The sequence below is a fragment of the Fusarium venenatum genome, assembly GCF_020744135.1.
Source record: "Fusarium venenatum strain MPI-CAGE-CH-0201 chromosome Unknown EDB82scaffold_3, whole genome shotgun sequence".
Taxonomy (NCBI): domain Eukaryota; kingdom Fungi; phylum Ascomycota; class Sordariomycetes; order Hypocreales; family Nectriaceae; genus Fusarium; species Fusarium venenatum.
In genome coordinates, this window is record NW_027072131.1 from 6274399 (window position 1) to 6289554 (window position 15156).

The window sequence follows — 15156 nt, forward strand, 5'->3', positions numbered from 1 at the left end:
CGTCATGTCTCGAACCCTTCCAGAGGGGCCTCGAGAAGGAAACCTAGGTATCATTCGTCCCAAACCTTAATGATCAGTGATAAGACCTTAAAAGGATGACAACAATGCCAATGCCAATGCCAATGCCAATCCAACTCCGTAATCGTACCAAAACACAATACAGAAACGACAAAAACGCCCGAAAGATGTGAACTGTGGCTGCGTATTCCAAACAATACCTTCAAATCGCTCCCAATCTTCAATCATCGGAACATCGAACCCTTCTTCTTTTGTAGTGTCGTGTATGCCATCCCCCTCCAGCCCTACATCCGTGTTGGATAATCTTCCATGTCGTCGTCACTACTGTCCATCTCCTCCATTTCCTCCTCGTCATCGGTGCGTGGACTTCGCATGGCACTCATTTCTGCTGCGGTGGGCCTGCTACCCAGACTGTCCAAAATACCGCCGCTAAAAATAGGCGGCGCAGAAACCGATAGATCAGCGTGGCTTCCGTTTCGACTCATTGAAGGCTTTTCTGGTAGCTGTTTGAGCAAACCCGTCGAGATATCCAACATTGTCATGGCAAACTCAGTCAAGCCTGTGCCTTCGCCAGGTTTTGAGCTCACCGAGAGAGTCCATCGATACTCTCCCAGGCGTCGTCGATACCAGTCAGCTTCCTCGCGCCCTGGTGATGTCGCCCAAAGGAGAGAGCCAAACGTCCCGATTAACGCAAAATTAGTCTTGGAAGCAAAGTACCAAAACGAGCGCAGGTGGTTCGGTCCAAGGCGGTTGACAAAGTCCATGGCGGAAATAAGACGTGCCTTGGCGGCGCTGCGACATATGTGCTGCACGTAAGAGTCGACCGAGCTCGATGGCGAAGCAAGTGATCGAATAATCCGCCGATGGAGGGTGATTTCCGCCGCAAAGTATGCCAAGTGGAGATACCCGATACTCGACAACCTGCTGGAAGAAGGGTTAAGAGAGGAGTATGAAGAGTCCAGACGAATAAGTTGCGGCAATCCACCGTACCACTCCTTAAGCTTCAGCTGAATTGGCTTCGCGAGTGATAACACCAGTTGCGTTCCTTGCTTGCCCGCGTTTGCGACTGTATTCATGGCTTGAAGGGTATAGAATGTGTCGAGAATTTCTGAAAGGATTTCTGAAAGCTGCACTGCACGAGTAAACAACACTCGTCCCTTCTCAATATCAAGTTTTTCTTCCGGATCGTTCTCATCCCATTCGACATCTGGAAAGTCGTTTGCGGTTAGAGGCTGAACACCCCAGTTAGTAGCAAAGATATGCGATGGTCTCCCATGAACGAGAGCACCCCATTTGTCCTGCATGTAAAGAGCCCATGCCAGTCGTTTTCTTAAACCCCTTTCCCACGGTGGTATCTTCCAATGCGTACAATCAAGGTGCAGCCCCAGCTCATGACCGAGTGCCACTAGCTGAGCAGTGGGAGCCCATTGGTCACCCTCGGGCCGCTGAGAGAGCAGTAGACCGGCTTGGATTGTCGAGAGTTTTGGACGAAAGGTTGCCTCATCCAGAGTTGCCCTGATAAGGCTTTCGAGCTCCTTAACGTTGGGCCGTGGCTTTCCAGCCAACTCCCCGCTTTGATCCCACCAATTGATGGCAATTAGATACACAGCTGCCAACAGTGGCGGCGAAAACTCTCGGTAAGATCGTTCATACTTTTCCATAAAGACATGTTTTTGAATGATGGGAAATCCCGGATGAACAACTCTGAAGTAAAGATCGATAAGATGTCTTCCATGGGGCGCCACGAGGGACTCGATGTGATCGGCGTCTTGCGTCACATGCTCGTGCCCCGGAGTGCTAGAGTCAGGCAACATCAAGAAAGTGTCGTGTTCGCTGACTTTGCGAAGGGTACCTCTAGACAAAAGACTTTCGTCATGGGGATCGAAGGAAGAAAGATTGATAAGTGATGGTTCAAAGTCGGTGGTAGGGCCAATATATTGGCTGTAGCGGTCATCTTGGAGGCCCAGCGTGCGTTTCAGCATGGTAGGGCCACCGACATTGGCCATCTCTTCAAGAAACGAACTGCTAGCGGCGGTGCTTGAGAGGCTGGAATTGTGGTTTCGTCGCCTGGATGTAAGACCCGGTGAACTGTACGAGACCAATCATATGTCAGACAAAAGCATGCAAGGTAAAAAAAAACACGAGTAATGTGATGATTGTCAAAGAGAAGAACGGAGTACAGAAGGGAATGATAGACGCAAGGAGAAGGCGCGGGGACTGGTGGAGCAGTCAAGCCAGGATGAGTGTGGAGGGCTCTTCGGCATGAAGATGGAGATGGGGATGAATATGGGGATTTTGGATTGTTCTGACCTTCTTTTCCCGATGATATCTTCGCTAGCATCACCATTAAGCTTCCTCTTTCGGGACTGAGGACTGGAAGAAAGGGAACATTCGGAGCCGGCAGCTTGGCATTGAATGCAACCATCGTCATCATCGTTAAGAATACAGTTGACGCGTGAGTATCGGCATGATAAACAAGGTGGGATGGAGGAGGCGTTGAACGATGAACCCTCAATGGGTGCAGAGCTGGCAACTCCGTGACCCATCTCAAGCCTATGAAAACTGTCGTGGCGATAAGGAGAAGGTTCAGGGCGAGGAGGTTTAGGAGCAATGGCGATAGGCGCCGTCCTCTGTACCGGGGCTGAAGACTGGGGAGACATGGTGGGAGTAGATTAGATCCAGGGCGGTAGATAGAGATAGATAGATAGATAGGTAGATTCTCGCTATCAGTAGATAGTATGTTGCTGTCAGGGCACACACAACTCCAGGGGGATAGATCGTTGAGCTGTACTGTGCTGAGCTGTGCTACACAATAACACAAGCGCCCGCTGCCCTGCAAGTAACGGGCGCAGAACAACTGAGCCTCAGTGGCTCTTTGGAAATTGTCAGCCTCTTTGGGGGTACAGTTCAACGTCGTACAGCAGAATTCCGACGGTGGTGACGATAAGAAGGTACCGTAGGTAGATAGGCGATAGGCCCACGGGGACGACAGTGACAGTGACGCAATATGTTAAGAGCTACGACCACTGAGAAGCAAGATAGTGGTAACGATATCTAATAGAACCACGTTATCCAAATCCAGCTCGAGGGTGTTGATAGAAGATAGACACGCGACACAAGTCAATGGTTGGTGTGAGATAAGGAAGAATCTGGGGAAAGCGGGAAGAAACGATGTGAGGTGATGCAAGGCAAAGCCAAGCAGAGACGAGACAAGGTCAGAAGCAAGGCGGAACAAGCTGACAAGGTCCAGAATGTAAAGAATGAGGGAGGAAAAAGATAAGAAATGGCCCGAGCAGAGTGTGTAAGTGAGTAGAAAGTGAGGGCAAAAGGCCAAGAGTGGGATCCGTATGTAGGATCCAATCCAAGATGCTGGGATTGGATCCAATTGCCAATGTCAGGGACTAGGCTGGCGGGCGCAGATGGGCGCCGATGGAGTCAGAGTTGTTCGGTCGAGTACCGGTCGTTATCTGTCTGATAAGGCTTTTTTTTGCAAGCGGGGAGGCTATTGTTTGGATGGTATTGAGTGAGTATTAGTATTGACTAAGAGAGTCGTGTACCGAACTCGGTCCTTATTTGAGTCAGTTATTTTTTGTGATATGTCTCCCTCTCTCGCATCTATTCCATCCGCAGCCAATCCGATGCTATCTAGACTGTAATACGTTGTTTGCGTTACAGACAAGATGCGAGGCGAGACAATGCGATGATCCGGAAACTGTGCGGCGATGATGCGAATGCAGTGCGGCGCAATAGTTACGCGATAAACGGGGCAAGAGCTTGGGCATATGATACTGGCAGTACAGTAGAGTGACAAATTGCTTGTCTTGGTACGCCCGTCGTGAGCTGTCAGCTGTGCTCTGTTTGTCTGGTTGGTTGGTAGATTGACTGTTTCAATTCTGTAGGCGGGGACCAAAGCCTGGGGAACTGGGGATCAGGATTGGATTGGAATGCAAGCAAGCAGGGTCTTGTCCCTTCCTTCCTTTCTCGATCGCTGCAACCTTTGCTCTTGCCTGGCCTGATTTGATGACTTCCTTCTCTTTTTGGAGAAGGATATTCTGAACGAGTTGCACCTGCTTTTCGATTTTGATTTTGATATTGACAACGATGCTGCACCGCAGTAGCGCAGGAGCCCTTCAAGGCCAGGGAGTGATGAGACAGTAAGATAAGCTAACAGACCTCCTATCAGATTCGACGTCATTCAGAAAAAATGGCGCCAACGCCGTCACTCACTTTAGTATTTATATCAGAATAGTTGTCCGCATGTAGCCGTGAAATATTTGTTTGTTGGCTCCAGTACAACACTCGGTAAGCGATTGCCAAGAATTGTAGGGGAAGAAAGGTCAAAAAGGCAGGAGAGGAGTAGAGAATAGCAGAGGAAGACGACGGCAACGATGATGATGATACCGCTACAGTACCAACCAGTACTAAGGAAGTGTAAAGAAAAACAGCATGTGAGAGGAGGGAAACAAGACGAGAAAGGATACATCCGACTTGATGGCATTCCCCGCATGCAGAAAAGTACCTGACCAACCTAAACTACTACCATCAGTACCTAAAGCTTAGAACCTTTCTAAGGGTCCCGGGTTCTCCAGATCCAACCCCCCAAAGTCTTTTCGGCACAAGCCCTGCCAATGGTGCTTTTTCTCAAGCTCGTCTCTCAAAGTAATTTAAGAGCTACGGAGCAATGTTCCCAATATGGCATTTCAAGTTGGGCGAACACTGGCTAATACTCATTAGTGCCTAGATGATGTGCAGGGTCTGGGGTTGATGAGGTTATGGCGAAACGCCAAATCTTGAGACCCTTATTAAGACTTTATCTTCAAATGCGTCTCTGGTATCTTATCGACAGATATTGGCGGGGAAATCCTGGAAACATGAATCATGTCCAATCAGGTAACGAGATATAACCCCAGTCATGTATGCCTGCACAGAAGAGTAGCACGATGTGAGACGAGTTTCTCGGCTGCGGCGCTGTCACCAACGTAAAAACAACGAGACAACGCCCAGACAAGAGATCATCATCAACTCATTTTCGTTAAGCCGAGGGAAGAACCGGATCGGTCACATCATGAATAATTGAGGGGAGTCTAGGTCCGGGCCCAGGTCCAGGTCTGATGTCGCTGTGACTTGCGTACATGCGAGCGAGTGAGGATAAAGGTCGTGAGAGTTGAATGGACAATTAAGCTTATCTCTAGAAAAGTAGATGAGATAGAAATACATAATGGCAAAAGATAAGTTAAATCGCGACCCGACATAAGAAAAAAAGAGGAACCACCCCAGCATTGAGAGACATTTTTCTGCACAACCACAGACAGATGCCAGCTCCAACACCACTCTGAGGCCATTTAAGAGGTATAAAGTACACTATACTTGGTATAATATAATTAAGGACACCTAGTAAGAAGTACTCACTACCGGCTGACCAAGGGCGTCTCCCTGAGCCCATTACCAAATGGAAAACCATCTCTGGACTTGTCTTGCCTCATTCTGCATGGTCCGGCAGTTGTTGTAACGTAATGGCTCGTCCGGGGTTTTATTTACCGCTGCAGTCAAACACAAAATCCTCAGTAGCGGCTAAATTGATATTTCTTACCTACTATCTCATTGGTAAATTTCCCGACCGTTTCTTGATCCTTCCCGTCGGGTTCTCTTTCATCAACGTTCAAAACACCGCAAATCTCCCCTATCTCTATCAAATACTCTTGGTATAGGCAAGGTACGCAGGTTATCACAGACTCATTGCCATGCCCAGCGTCGGTTACAGGACAACTGACAAGATCCCGGTTCGACCCGATGCTTTCTTGGTGCACGACGTATAAACTTGGCCAAGTTCAACAAAACGTTACCTGTTTGCCAAAATTATCCTGTCATCAGCCAGTTTATCTCCGGTTGCCAAGTGATCATCGTCTTGTCCCTCCCGCGTTGATAACAAACCAAATTATGTCGTATGAATACCTGGAACAAGAATTCGTTAGTAATAAGTTTCCAATTGCTTTCGCAGAACACATAGCTCTCGGTGATACATCAAATCTTTCTAGCAACACTGAGAGCTGCCCCGCATGCAACCTCTTTCAACCAAGATCTTAGCAGCTTTGAGATCATTTTGGTATAATAACTCTTCTATGATTGGTTCATAGAAGAAACACTCTCGATCCGAGAATGTCCCTTGTTCCCCGATCTTGACTCAGCAAGGGAAGAAACGCAACCCTTGCCTGCTTGTCTCGTGGGGCCGGCTCTGTCCCGGCATCCAGTTACTGCACGGGCCACACTTGCCAATTAATTAGGGCGAGGAATGTCTGAAGAGCGTCATCGTTGGGTCCGGAGCTTTTGTGTTGATCGAATCCGCCTGTATCCGCCTGTTTGTTTGTGTACTGTGGACAAGACTCTGCCAACATGCAATGGCGACGTAATTCTATCCAGCGACCCTCGAGACCTCCAAATTTTTGTAATATACTTGGGCTCTCTAAACGGCCCGTCCATCGATGTCATGTTAGAGACCAACATCCACCACGTGAAGGTGGGGACGATTGGCGACAACGTTTAGCGACGGTTTGTGTGCATGTGTAGCCATAGAACTCTTTTCGGAACTCAATCGCGTGCCTGTTGCCAAACCATAATTCTCTCTTCATAGTGCTCAGTCGGTTCATCTGAGCCACACGCTGGGAGCATCATCTCAAGCTTGTCCTGAATCTGGTAGCCCAACTTCTTATAGAAAGATACTGCGTTCATGGTCGCCTCGAGGATGACTGGCATGTTTTCTGCAGCCGCCTCAGCCTGCACTCGGCGAAGCAGAATCGATCCAGCCCCTCGACCGCCAAACTCAGGATCTGTGCAGAGATATGTCACGTCTAATAGATGTTAGTGCTATGACACGTAACAAGGCTCCGTCGGAACTTGTAGTTCATGTACGGATATAGCGGTCAACATTGAGCCTCGCTTCGTCAGTTCCCACTCTGCTCCGAAATACTCACGGAAATACGGCTTTTCACCTAGGACTTTATCCCTTTTGCTCTTGGTGAGGGCAGCATAAGGCCCGAGATACTGACGCCGACAGTAATCTGGGAACTCTTCATCGTCGTGGTCCTCCTCCTCTCCTAGCCGCGGTTGCCGCTGGATATTCCATTTGGCGAAACTTGCTATCTTCCCAGTCTCTGGATCACGCGCGACAAGAACACCCTTGTCAGCGTTTTGAATGTGATCCATGGTATCCTTCAGAAGCCACCCATACATAAACTCCTTGCTTTTTGGGGTAGGGAATTGCGAGTGCATCAGCAGGTTGATGTCCATGGCGGCAAAGAAGGTGTCGGCGACGCCAGGGACCTCTTTTTTCGAAGGGACAACAATCTCGAATGCCATTTTGAAGACGTGTCGTATAAGTGTATTGGAATAAAAGACATATAAGGTGACAGTAAGGTTGTGAAGTTGAGTTTGACCAACCAGAGTCTTCACGATGTGAATATTTGTGGCCCAGGCCCGACCCACGTGACAGCCTATCTTCAAGACTGATTCCATTTCGTGTTAGTGAGAAGTCAGGTTGGCTTTCCTTATTGGAGATCTTTAGTCGTTGAATCCTTCTTGCGAATATCAAGTTTTGTTATTTTGGGTCAGAAGGTGACACAAAGATTCAGTTGCAAGGCTGCAGAACCTAAATATAGCTTGCGGTGGCTGTAACTGCTCCTTTGACTAAGAGCTTCCTCTCACTTAATACTTATAGAAATCAGTCATTTTGGGCAGTTTGTATATATGCGAATAAGAACTGCTCAAGTCGAAGTATATTTCGTGGTTGTCTTCTGGGCGAGGTCTACCATGTAGCAACCTCTCCTGCCAAGGTATCAGGTATGGGTCAGCAAAACAGTGATAGGGTCTTCATTTAAGGACTCACTTGAAAGGATTCTATCCTAGCATACATGTATAAGCCACATATTGTAGTGTTGCAATTGTTTCCTTAGCAATATGCAGTAAGCCTTATTCTTCAGATTTGTTTGGCTTCCACTGTTTGAGAACACCACGAGCTTTAAAAAATACTAGCTATTCTCCAGGTTATCTCATAAAAGAGACCAAAGACGTCAAGATAGACTGTAGGTAAAGATGAATCTATTACTGCTCATCTCTAGCACTGGATTACATCAAAGCAGCTCAGTACGCATGGGAGCAGCAGCATTATCATCATCAGGTAATCGACAAGACTCTAGCCCCTCGTTATTTGAGATATCATCTTTAACTCGTTCTGCATTGTTCTACATAGCCCCCTTAGCACTATGGCTAACTCTTTGCTTTGAGCTCAGAATACCATTACTTTAGTCGATTTTGTTGGAAGGGAAGATTGGAACCTCTTCTTAAAACTATTTACGGATACTGACTCGAGTACAAATATTACCTATAGATATTGTGAGATTCTAAACTTACTGAGTTTCCTTCTGTGTGTTGAGATGGCTGCAGCCGCTCGCCTTATGCAGATATTGATACAAACAAACCATGTGGTAGATTAAATACCCAGGAATGTACCTTTGTCATTAGGATTTGACGCATACGTAACGGAAAGATCAGTATCAAAGATCTTATAAAAATCAGTTATCAACTGTGGAAACATAGCTCCGCAATAGCATGATTAGGAATTGTACCCAGGTCGGGAGTGGTTGACGATGTGGCAGTTTGATACAGACACAAACTGCACCAGCTCACGACAAGCATTTCAAAACTCCGGTACAAGAAAAGAATTCCAATAATTAATGAAAACAGTGGCTTTTCTTAATTGGTATCAAACAGTTACCCAATACTTGACATATACGAGTAGCCCCCCATGAATCCCAGAACAAGACCAGCTCATCAAAATTCTACCGCTTCAACTGCGATCAATGTCCCGTTTCTTGTATCTCAGCCCTTGGAAAGCACTTGCAAAAAGAATGATCAAGCTTATTCTTAATTTCTCAGGATCGTCAACATTGCTACTTATCTATAGAGAAGCTTTAGTTGGCTACTAGGTAGCAGAAAAAAAGGCCTCCTAAGGGCTTAGGGTATAAAAATAAGTAGTCTGAGAACTATAGCGCAAGGAGCATAAAGTGACCTACTGATTTCGTCTCTTATGCTTTCAGCGGTCAATCTTTCTGACACCCTAAGGGTTAGGTTACAGTCACGAAAAAAGGTTAATTACACTTTCAACGTGATTTTATCATGGCAAACTCAAGTCCAGTGTGGTATAAAGTTAATGCTAACACATGAAAGAAACAATGTTTTGCAGCTAAACACAACAGTGTTACTTATACTTGGGAACATACGGATACAATTGCTCGGTAACACGTGCAAGCTTTAAGTCAGACACCATGGCGTGAGACACAACCTGCCGCTATGCAGCTATCGTGGCTACTTTCGTTATATCACATGATCATATTCACGGAAGCTTCAAAGTTGTAACATGACAAAAGGACCGCTATTGGGCAACTATAGACATAGTCTGGCGAAAAATACAATCGTGACTCCCTGAGTCTGCCAGGGATTAAAATTACATAAACGAATTTGTGCGGTTTGCTAGTGATCCTTGTAATGAGTCGCGGCAGTGAGCATGAGAGCTTGCCAAAGACAGATGTGACAAAATGGAAGAAAAAAACAGACAACGTGTCCTATCAATTGGGTATTTAGGCAGGAGGCTTGAAAGAAGGAAGCTCCCTGTTACAAACGTTGAGGGCCTGGCCGGCTCTGGCGTTGGTAAGGGCAGCGGCCTGGGCAGGCTTGGTGATGGACTTGCCGTAGGTGGGGAGGTCGTCCTCAGCAGCAGGAGGAGTGTAAGCAACGTCGTCAAGGCTGACCTTCAAGCTGGGGACGCCCTTGAGGTCGATCTTGTTGCCGTTCAGCTTGACGATCTCGACCTGGATACCCTTGTTGACAGCATCGGCAACCTTGTCAGGGGAGCAAGAAGCAAGAAGCTGAGGGGTGTCGGCAGCCTGATCGGCAGAGAAGGAACCGTGAATGATACCCTCGGCAGGCTGTCGCATGACAACGAGACCACCGACAAGCTTTCCGGAGATGTAGACGTTGACCTGAGCGGGGCGCTCAACCTCGGTGACGTCGAGCTGGACGTTGACGAAGTAACGAGTGGTGCTGCCATCAGCACGCTCATCAAGACTGCGACGACGAGCGCTGCTGGTTCCGTAGAGACGGTTGATGGTGGTTCGAGCAGAGCTGGCAAGCTGGCTCTGAGACATGCGCCAGTACTCAAGTCCAGCGTAGGTGTAACCGAAGCTCTGGATGCTCTTAATAGTCTCAGAGGTGTGGAAGGTACCCTTGGATCGGTAGAAAGGCTGGAGAGGAGAGTTCTGGGTGATGCGGGTGCCCTGAGGAGTAGAGTATCGAGAGCCACCAGCGTAGGAGCCGCTGAAAGAAGACTGGGTAGGGTGCATAGCCTGCCAGTAGGCCCAAAGACGGTCGACCTGGGTGTGGTGCAGCCAGAAGAGAGGGTCGAAACCAGAGAATTCGGTGGCGAGGAACTGGCCAGCACAAGAAGCATCCCAGTGAATGGCGTTGTGAATCTGCTCGAGCGAAGCACCGTTGGCACCAGTGGAAGCGAACTGGTTGAAGGTGGTGGGTCGGGTCATGACATCGTAAACCCATTGCTTGTAGGGTCGCCTGCGAAGGAGTCCGTTGGCGGAGGTGGGGAAGCTGTCGGGAGCAGGGCAGTGGTAGATTCGGTTGCGATCCTCGTCATCCCAGTCTCCGTACTTTCCGTTGAGAGCTTCCTTGGGGAAGTTGTAAGTGTAGAGAGGGTTCTTCATGTTGATGGTCTTGAGACCGCTGCCGTTAGGGACCTTGACGTTGACGTTGGTCTTGGTAAGAATAGTAGGAATGCCATCAACGGCCCAATCCCAGTAGGGAGCTCGCAGTTTGTTGGCTGCATCAACGTACTGCGCACGGTACTTGGAAGGATAAAGGTTGGCGAGTCGCTTGGCGTGCTCGACGAGAATCTGCTCGTAAAGCAGGACGTAAGGTCGGTGCCAGGTCAGGAAGATGCTCTCTCCGTGAGGACAGTATCCAGGCCAGCCGTTGCCGTTTCGGCCACCACCGCCGTTCCACTGGATGAATGGCTTGCCGTGAATACCAGCAACCTGGAAATAAGACTTCCAATCGGTCTCCTTGGCATCGTACATGGAGCGGACGGCTCGCATGTAAAGGTCCCTGGCTAGATGTTAGCATTGGTGGTGTTGGCTACAAGACAAAATGACTTACAGAGTGGGACCACCAGAGTTGATAAGGTCATTGATGTTGCGGCGAGCAGGAACGGCACTTCCACCAGTGACTGGAACACCAGTAATGAAGATGTTTTGCTGTTGAGCCTCGGCAGGGTTGACTCCAGCAACAACCGCCAGAGCGGCAACTAGGAACTTACCCAGCATAATGAAATGAAACTAGTCCAGAGAAATAAAGTAAAACGAATGTACCAGAACAGAAGTCGTGCGTCAATGTACGACTTTGCTTGTTCTGAGAGGACAAGACCGAGAAAGAAGGAAGTGGGAAATGCTCCGAGATATAGTAGCTGAGCCATGGCCGTATTAGACAGGTCGATGCCCGGGATAGTACGAGGCCAGGGGTGTGAAAAGAAGCATGGCTATGGCAACGATCCCTTCTCCGCATCCGAATCTCCGTGTCTGGCGTCTTTCCAGCTGTCAATCATCGTCAAAGGGGTTCGCAACACCCTAGATGACAAGGGGGAGGGGGTGGGCAGGTAGGGCAAAGATCGATATTCCATGGGTCGTATCCACCAGCGAAGTTCTATGAGGTGTGGGTGAAATAGCATGACCCATGCACATGCCCTGCACCTGGCTTTCTGTATCGTTTAGCTTGAAGTGCTCGTAACGCCACATTGGCCGGATCAACGTCTGTGTCCCTGAAGGATGACGAGACTAAAGTTACGGGCTAAAGACTGTCTGTCAGGCGAGCAAGAGGGAGATTGAGGTTGGAATTGATTGCGCGTGAACAAGCCGAGCCAAGCATTAAGCGTAAATGCAATAAGAACAAGAGCTGTAGTCATCATCAGGTACAGTAAGATGCAATCCAACGTTGATGGTGTGCGCGTGTGTGTGAGTACGAGGTGGACTAATTATGTGCGAGGAAACAGCAGGGTATCAAACGATCCAGCCCGGGCCAGCCCAGCCCAGCGGTACCTCAGCGGTTGGGGAAGCTGGAATTAGCTGGAGTTGTGCCTGGTGAGTGGAGCGGACTAGGCTGTTAATGGAGAAGGTCAGCGGCACGACACGAGCAGAGGGACAACAAGGGCTTTGTTAGCGGCTGCAGTCAGGTACTTAGCTAGGACAGTTAATTTATATGAGAGATTGAGGTACCGGTTGGACATAAATTACCCTCAGACTAGGTGCAGCGTATCGCCCAATGAAAGTGCGCTTAGAGCTGGGCCAGTACCTGAAATTCTAACGACCAGGGATCAGTCGTCCTAACCGGCTAGTCAGGGAGTATGAGTGGGCAGAAGCAAATGGAGATGGATGATCTGAGGAAAGGATGCGAAAGATTGTCATGGATATTTTTTACCAAAGTGCAATTTGTTTTTTGCGGCTATACGGCCAGTCAATGAGGCCATAATCGCGAAGGGGACAGGGCTGAGTAGAATACATCCAGGGACTCTGTATGGAATGATTAGATCAATCCAAGGATCTCGGCTCAGTGAAGCCACCCCTACATCTTTTGTGACCAATCGACCAGGCTGGTTGGCCCTGAACCTCGGCGTATAGGTACTAAAAAAGGATCAACACGATGCTCTATTCTGACAACCCGCTCTGCTGCAGCTGCAGTTGTAGGTACCCATTCAAGTTGCATATTTGATGAATTGATTGGTAGCCCAGAACCTCAGCCGTCTGCCCGAGAACAACTCACAGCGCGTCAAACATACGTCAGGCCACCAGGATGTACTCCAGTATTTTTTCCCTTTTTTTCCCTTTTTTTCTTTCATGATTGATCCGACTATGTTTCACTTACGTACTGTTACTACTGACACAACCTAGTAATAGGAGATAAAAAACCTTGCTAAATAAAAATAAACGAAAAAATACGGAATCTTTTGGCGCCGGATCTAGACGGGGATGCCGATCAAATGAGTACCTACCTACCTCCTAGGGTGCGAAGGAAATAGGGATGGAAGTGTCGGCACAGTTATACGAGGCTTTTCAGGGTTATGGATGCGTTTCTGATGACAATAAACAAATTCAACTTTTTTTGTTTGATACTGTACGTATAAAGATCAGGACAAGACAATGCAAGACAAAAAGAAAATCCACAATTGCTTCTTTAGGTCATCTTGTTTACCTGAGGCAACCCAAAATGTCCACATTCGGTTCCTTTCTTGTTGGACATTGATGAATTAAAAAAAGCCCATGACCCTTTTTTAGTATCATGACGGTTTAATTACGGCTCCTAGGCCTCGTGGTTCGTCCTCACCGTTTAAGCTAGACCCAATCTCGATCATCATTCAGGACAGTGGCTTTTCCTTTCTCAGCTCAGCTGCCAGCTTTATTAGGTCCTTTTTTCTCACTCGTGAAACAGAAACAGCCACTCGCTCAACTCTACTGTAGGTACCAACTTTGCCCCCTAAACTATCCCGTACTGAGAATGGAATAGTCCCTAACTTGGTCAATGGTCTCAGACCAAAGGGGCACCATCCTTTTTGTTTTGACTAGACTACTAATCTTGAATTCATCTTGTCTAGGTTGTCTTGCCTTGCCGCTTGCCGTCCCATCCCCACCATAAAAGCCATGTCTCAGGGAGATTTATCATGTCAACATCCCTCCATCTTCTCCTTAGACTCATGTTCTAGCCTGTCACTAGCCGACGCATCGACCTCTACGCGTGATTATTTCCGCTTCTTCGCAAGTTCGCCTCGTTTAGAACTATTGAAGTCTACTAAGAGCGGGACTCGTTCGATTGAGATCTCCTCTGTTTATTTTATTAACTACCTACTCGCTCTCGCTTTCCGCCTCCAGAAAAGATGGTGTTCAGCAGTAAGCCTCCATATGCACGGAGTTACCCTTCAACCACTTACATCTTGACAAGCCTGTGCAGAACAAACTGCCTGTAGATGTTAAGTCGAGCTGCAGCCAATCCCGTATTTCAAACAAGTCTGTAGGCTTCCGCCGCGGAGAAAACCTCGTGTTAGTTGAGTTACTCATTACAGTTGAACCCACACACCGCCCATAGAAATGGGTGGTCCATCTGCATGAGGCGTTTCTACATATACGAGCCCTACGATGAGGTCCAACCAAGCAGAGATGTCAGATGCATAACTCGACATCCAAATATGGCATCTCTAGATGCCGAACTAACGCAGGCTGATCTGATCAGAGTTTACGCCGTTTATTGTTTTTAGCCTTGTGCCTCCCCGCCTCCCAACGGAGAAGTTCAACGCTGGTGGCAACGGGTTCTTGTGGCTACAAAGTTGATGGATGGCGCATGAGTTTTATATAAAAGTCAACGACCAAACATCTAAATGGAAGTTGACAAAGGTGCCAAGGCGTTTAACAATCACTTGACATTGACAGGGAACCCTTTCAACGCCATAATGCCATTCTCGTGACGGGTAGCAGAAAGTGACATTGGGCTAAGTGACGTTGGGCCATTTCTTAGCTTACTGCAAGTGCATATGTGGTTTATTACCTTGCGGCTGACAAGACTAGGCATGCAGTATGGCAGCAACATCCTGGTATCTGAATCCCATTCTCTCAGAATATCTCATGATATGATTAGCTATGCAGTAGCATAATGAGGGGAACCCATGTTCTTGGTGGCTATAGCCTCGATTATAGTTACGATACATCAGTGTTGCCAAGGCCTGTGTCCGTGTCTGTGTTTGCGTCTGCCAACAAATTCAATAATTTATTGCTAGCTCCCTTGACAAACATGGTAAAAGATCTTCAGCCTAGTGCTAAAGTGCAACAAGCTCACCATAGCATGTAACTATTGAACTCTGCTTGCAGTATCCGTATATCCTATTTGGATCACGATACCATCCCTCTTCTGCCTTGTTCTCTCCTAGCGTTGATTCAAGTGTTGTAGATGGACGCCGATCTCTCCAACGGCCCGTTTCCATTCATTCTCCTACAAATTCATCACGATAAAATACTGAAATATTGAATTTGCCAATCATGGTCC

At 47.8% G+C, this 15156-nt stretch overlaps 3 protein-coding genes across 3 annotated transcripts; all 3 read right to left on the reverse strand.

Moving 5' to 3' along the window:
* Window positions 1-302: 302 nt before the first annotated feature.
* EDB82DRAFT_547370 (fungal-specific transcription factor domain-containing protein) lies at window positions 303-2678 on the reverse strand (the record flags this gene model as incomplete). Its single annotated transcript, XM_025728552.1, has 2 exons — window positions 303-2106; window positions 2329-2678. The coding sequence occupies 2 exons, from the start codon at window positions 2676-2678 to the stop codon at window positions 303-305; spliced, it is 2154 nt and encodes a 717-aa protein (XP_025582908.1).
* A 3925-nt stretch (window positions 2679-6603) lies between these two features.
* On the reverse strand, window positions 6604-7371 carry EDB82DRAFT_527842 (uncharacterized protein; the record flags this gene model as incomplete). Its single annotated transcript, XM_025728553.1, has 2 exons — window positions 6604-6863; window positions 6987-7371. 2 exons carry the CDS (start codon window positions 7369-7371, stop codon window positions 6604-6606), a joined length of 645 nt encoding a protein of 214 aa, XP_025582909.1.
* Window positions 7372-9465: 2094 nt separating this feature from the next.
* EDB82DRAFT_269369 (uncharacterized protein) lies at window positions 9466-11497 on the reverse strand. The gene is made up of 2 exons (XM_025728557.2): window positions 11233-11497; window positions 9466-11181 (listed from the first exon to the last, which is right to left on the reverse strand). Exons 1-2 carry the CDS (start codon window positions 11397-11399, stop codon window positions 9648-9650), a joined length of 1701 nt encoding a protein of 566 aa, XP_025582911.2. The 5' UTR covers window positions 11400-11497; the 3' UTR covers window positions 9466-9647.
* Window positions 11498-15156: the final 3659 nt, after the last annotated feature.

Coding starts and splice junctions, on each gene's coding strand:
- EDB82DRAFT_269369 (XM_025728557.2), bottom strand. CDS start 11,399: ATGCTGGGTAAGTTCCTAGTTGCCGCTCTGGCGGTTGTTGCTGGAGTC. Junction 11,182..11,232: donor AACTCTGGTGGTCCCACTCT/GTAAGTCATTTT, acceptor ACATCTAGCCAG/GGACCTTTACATGCGAGCCG.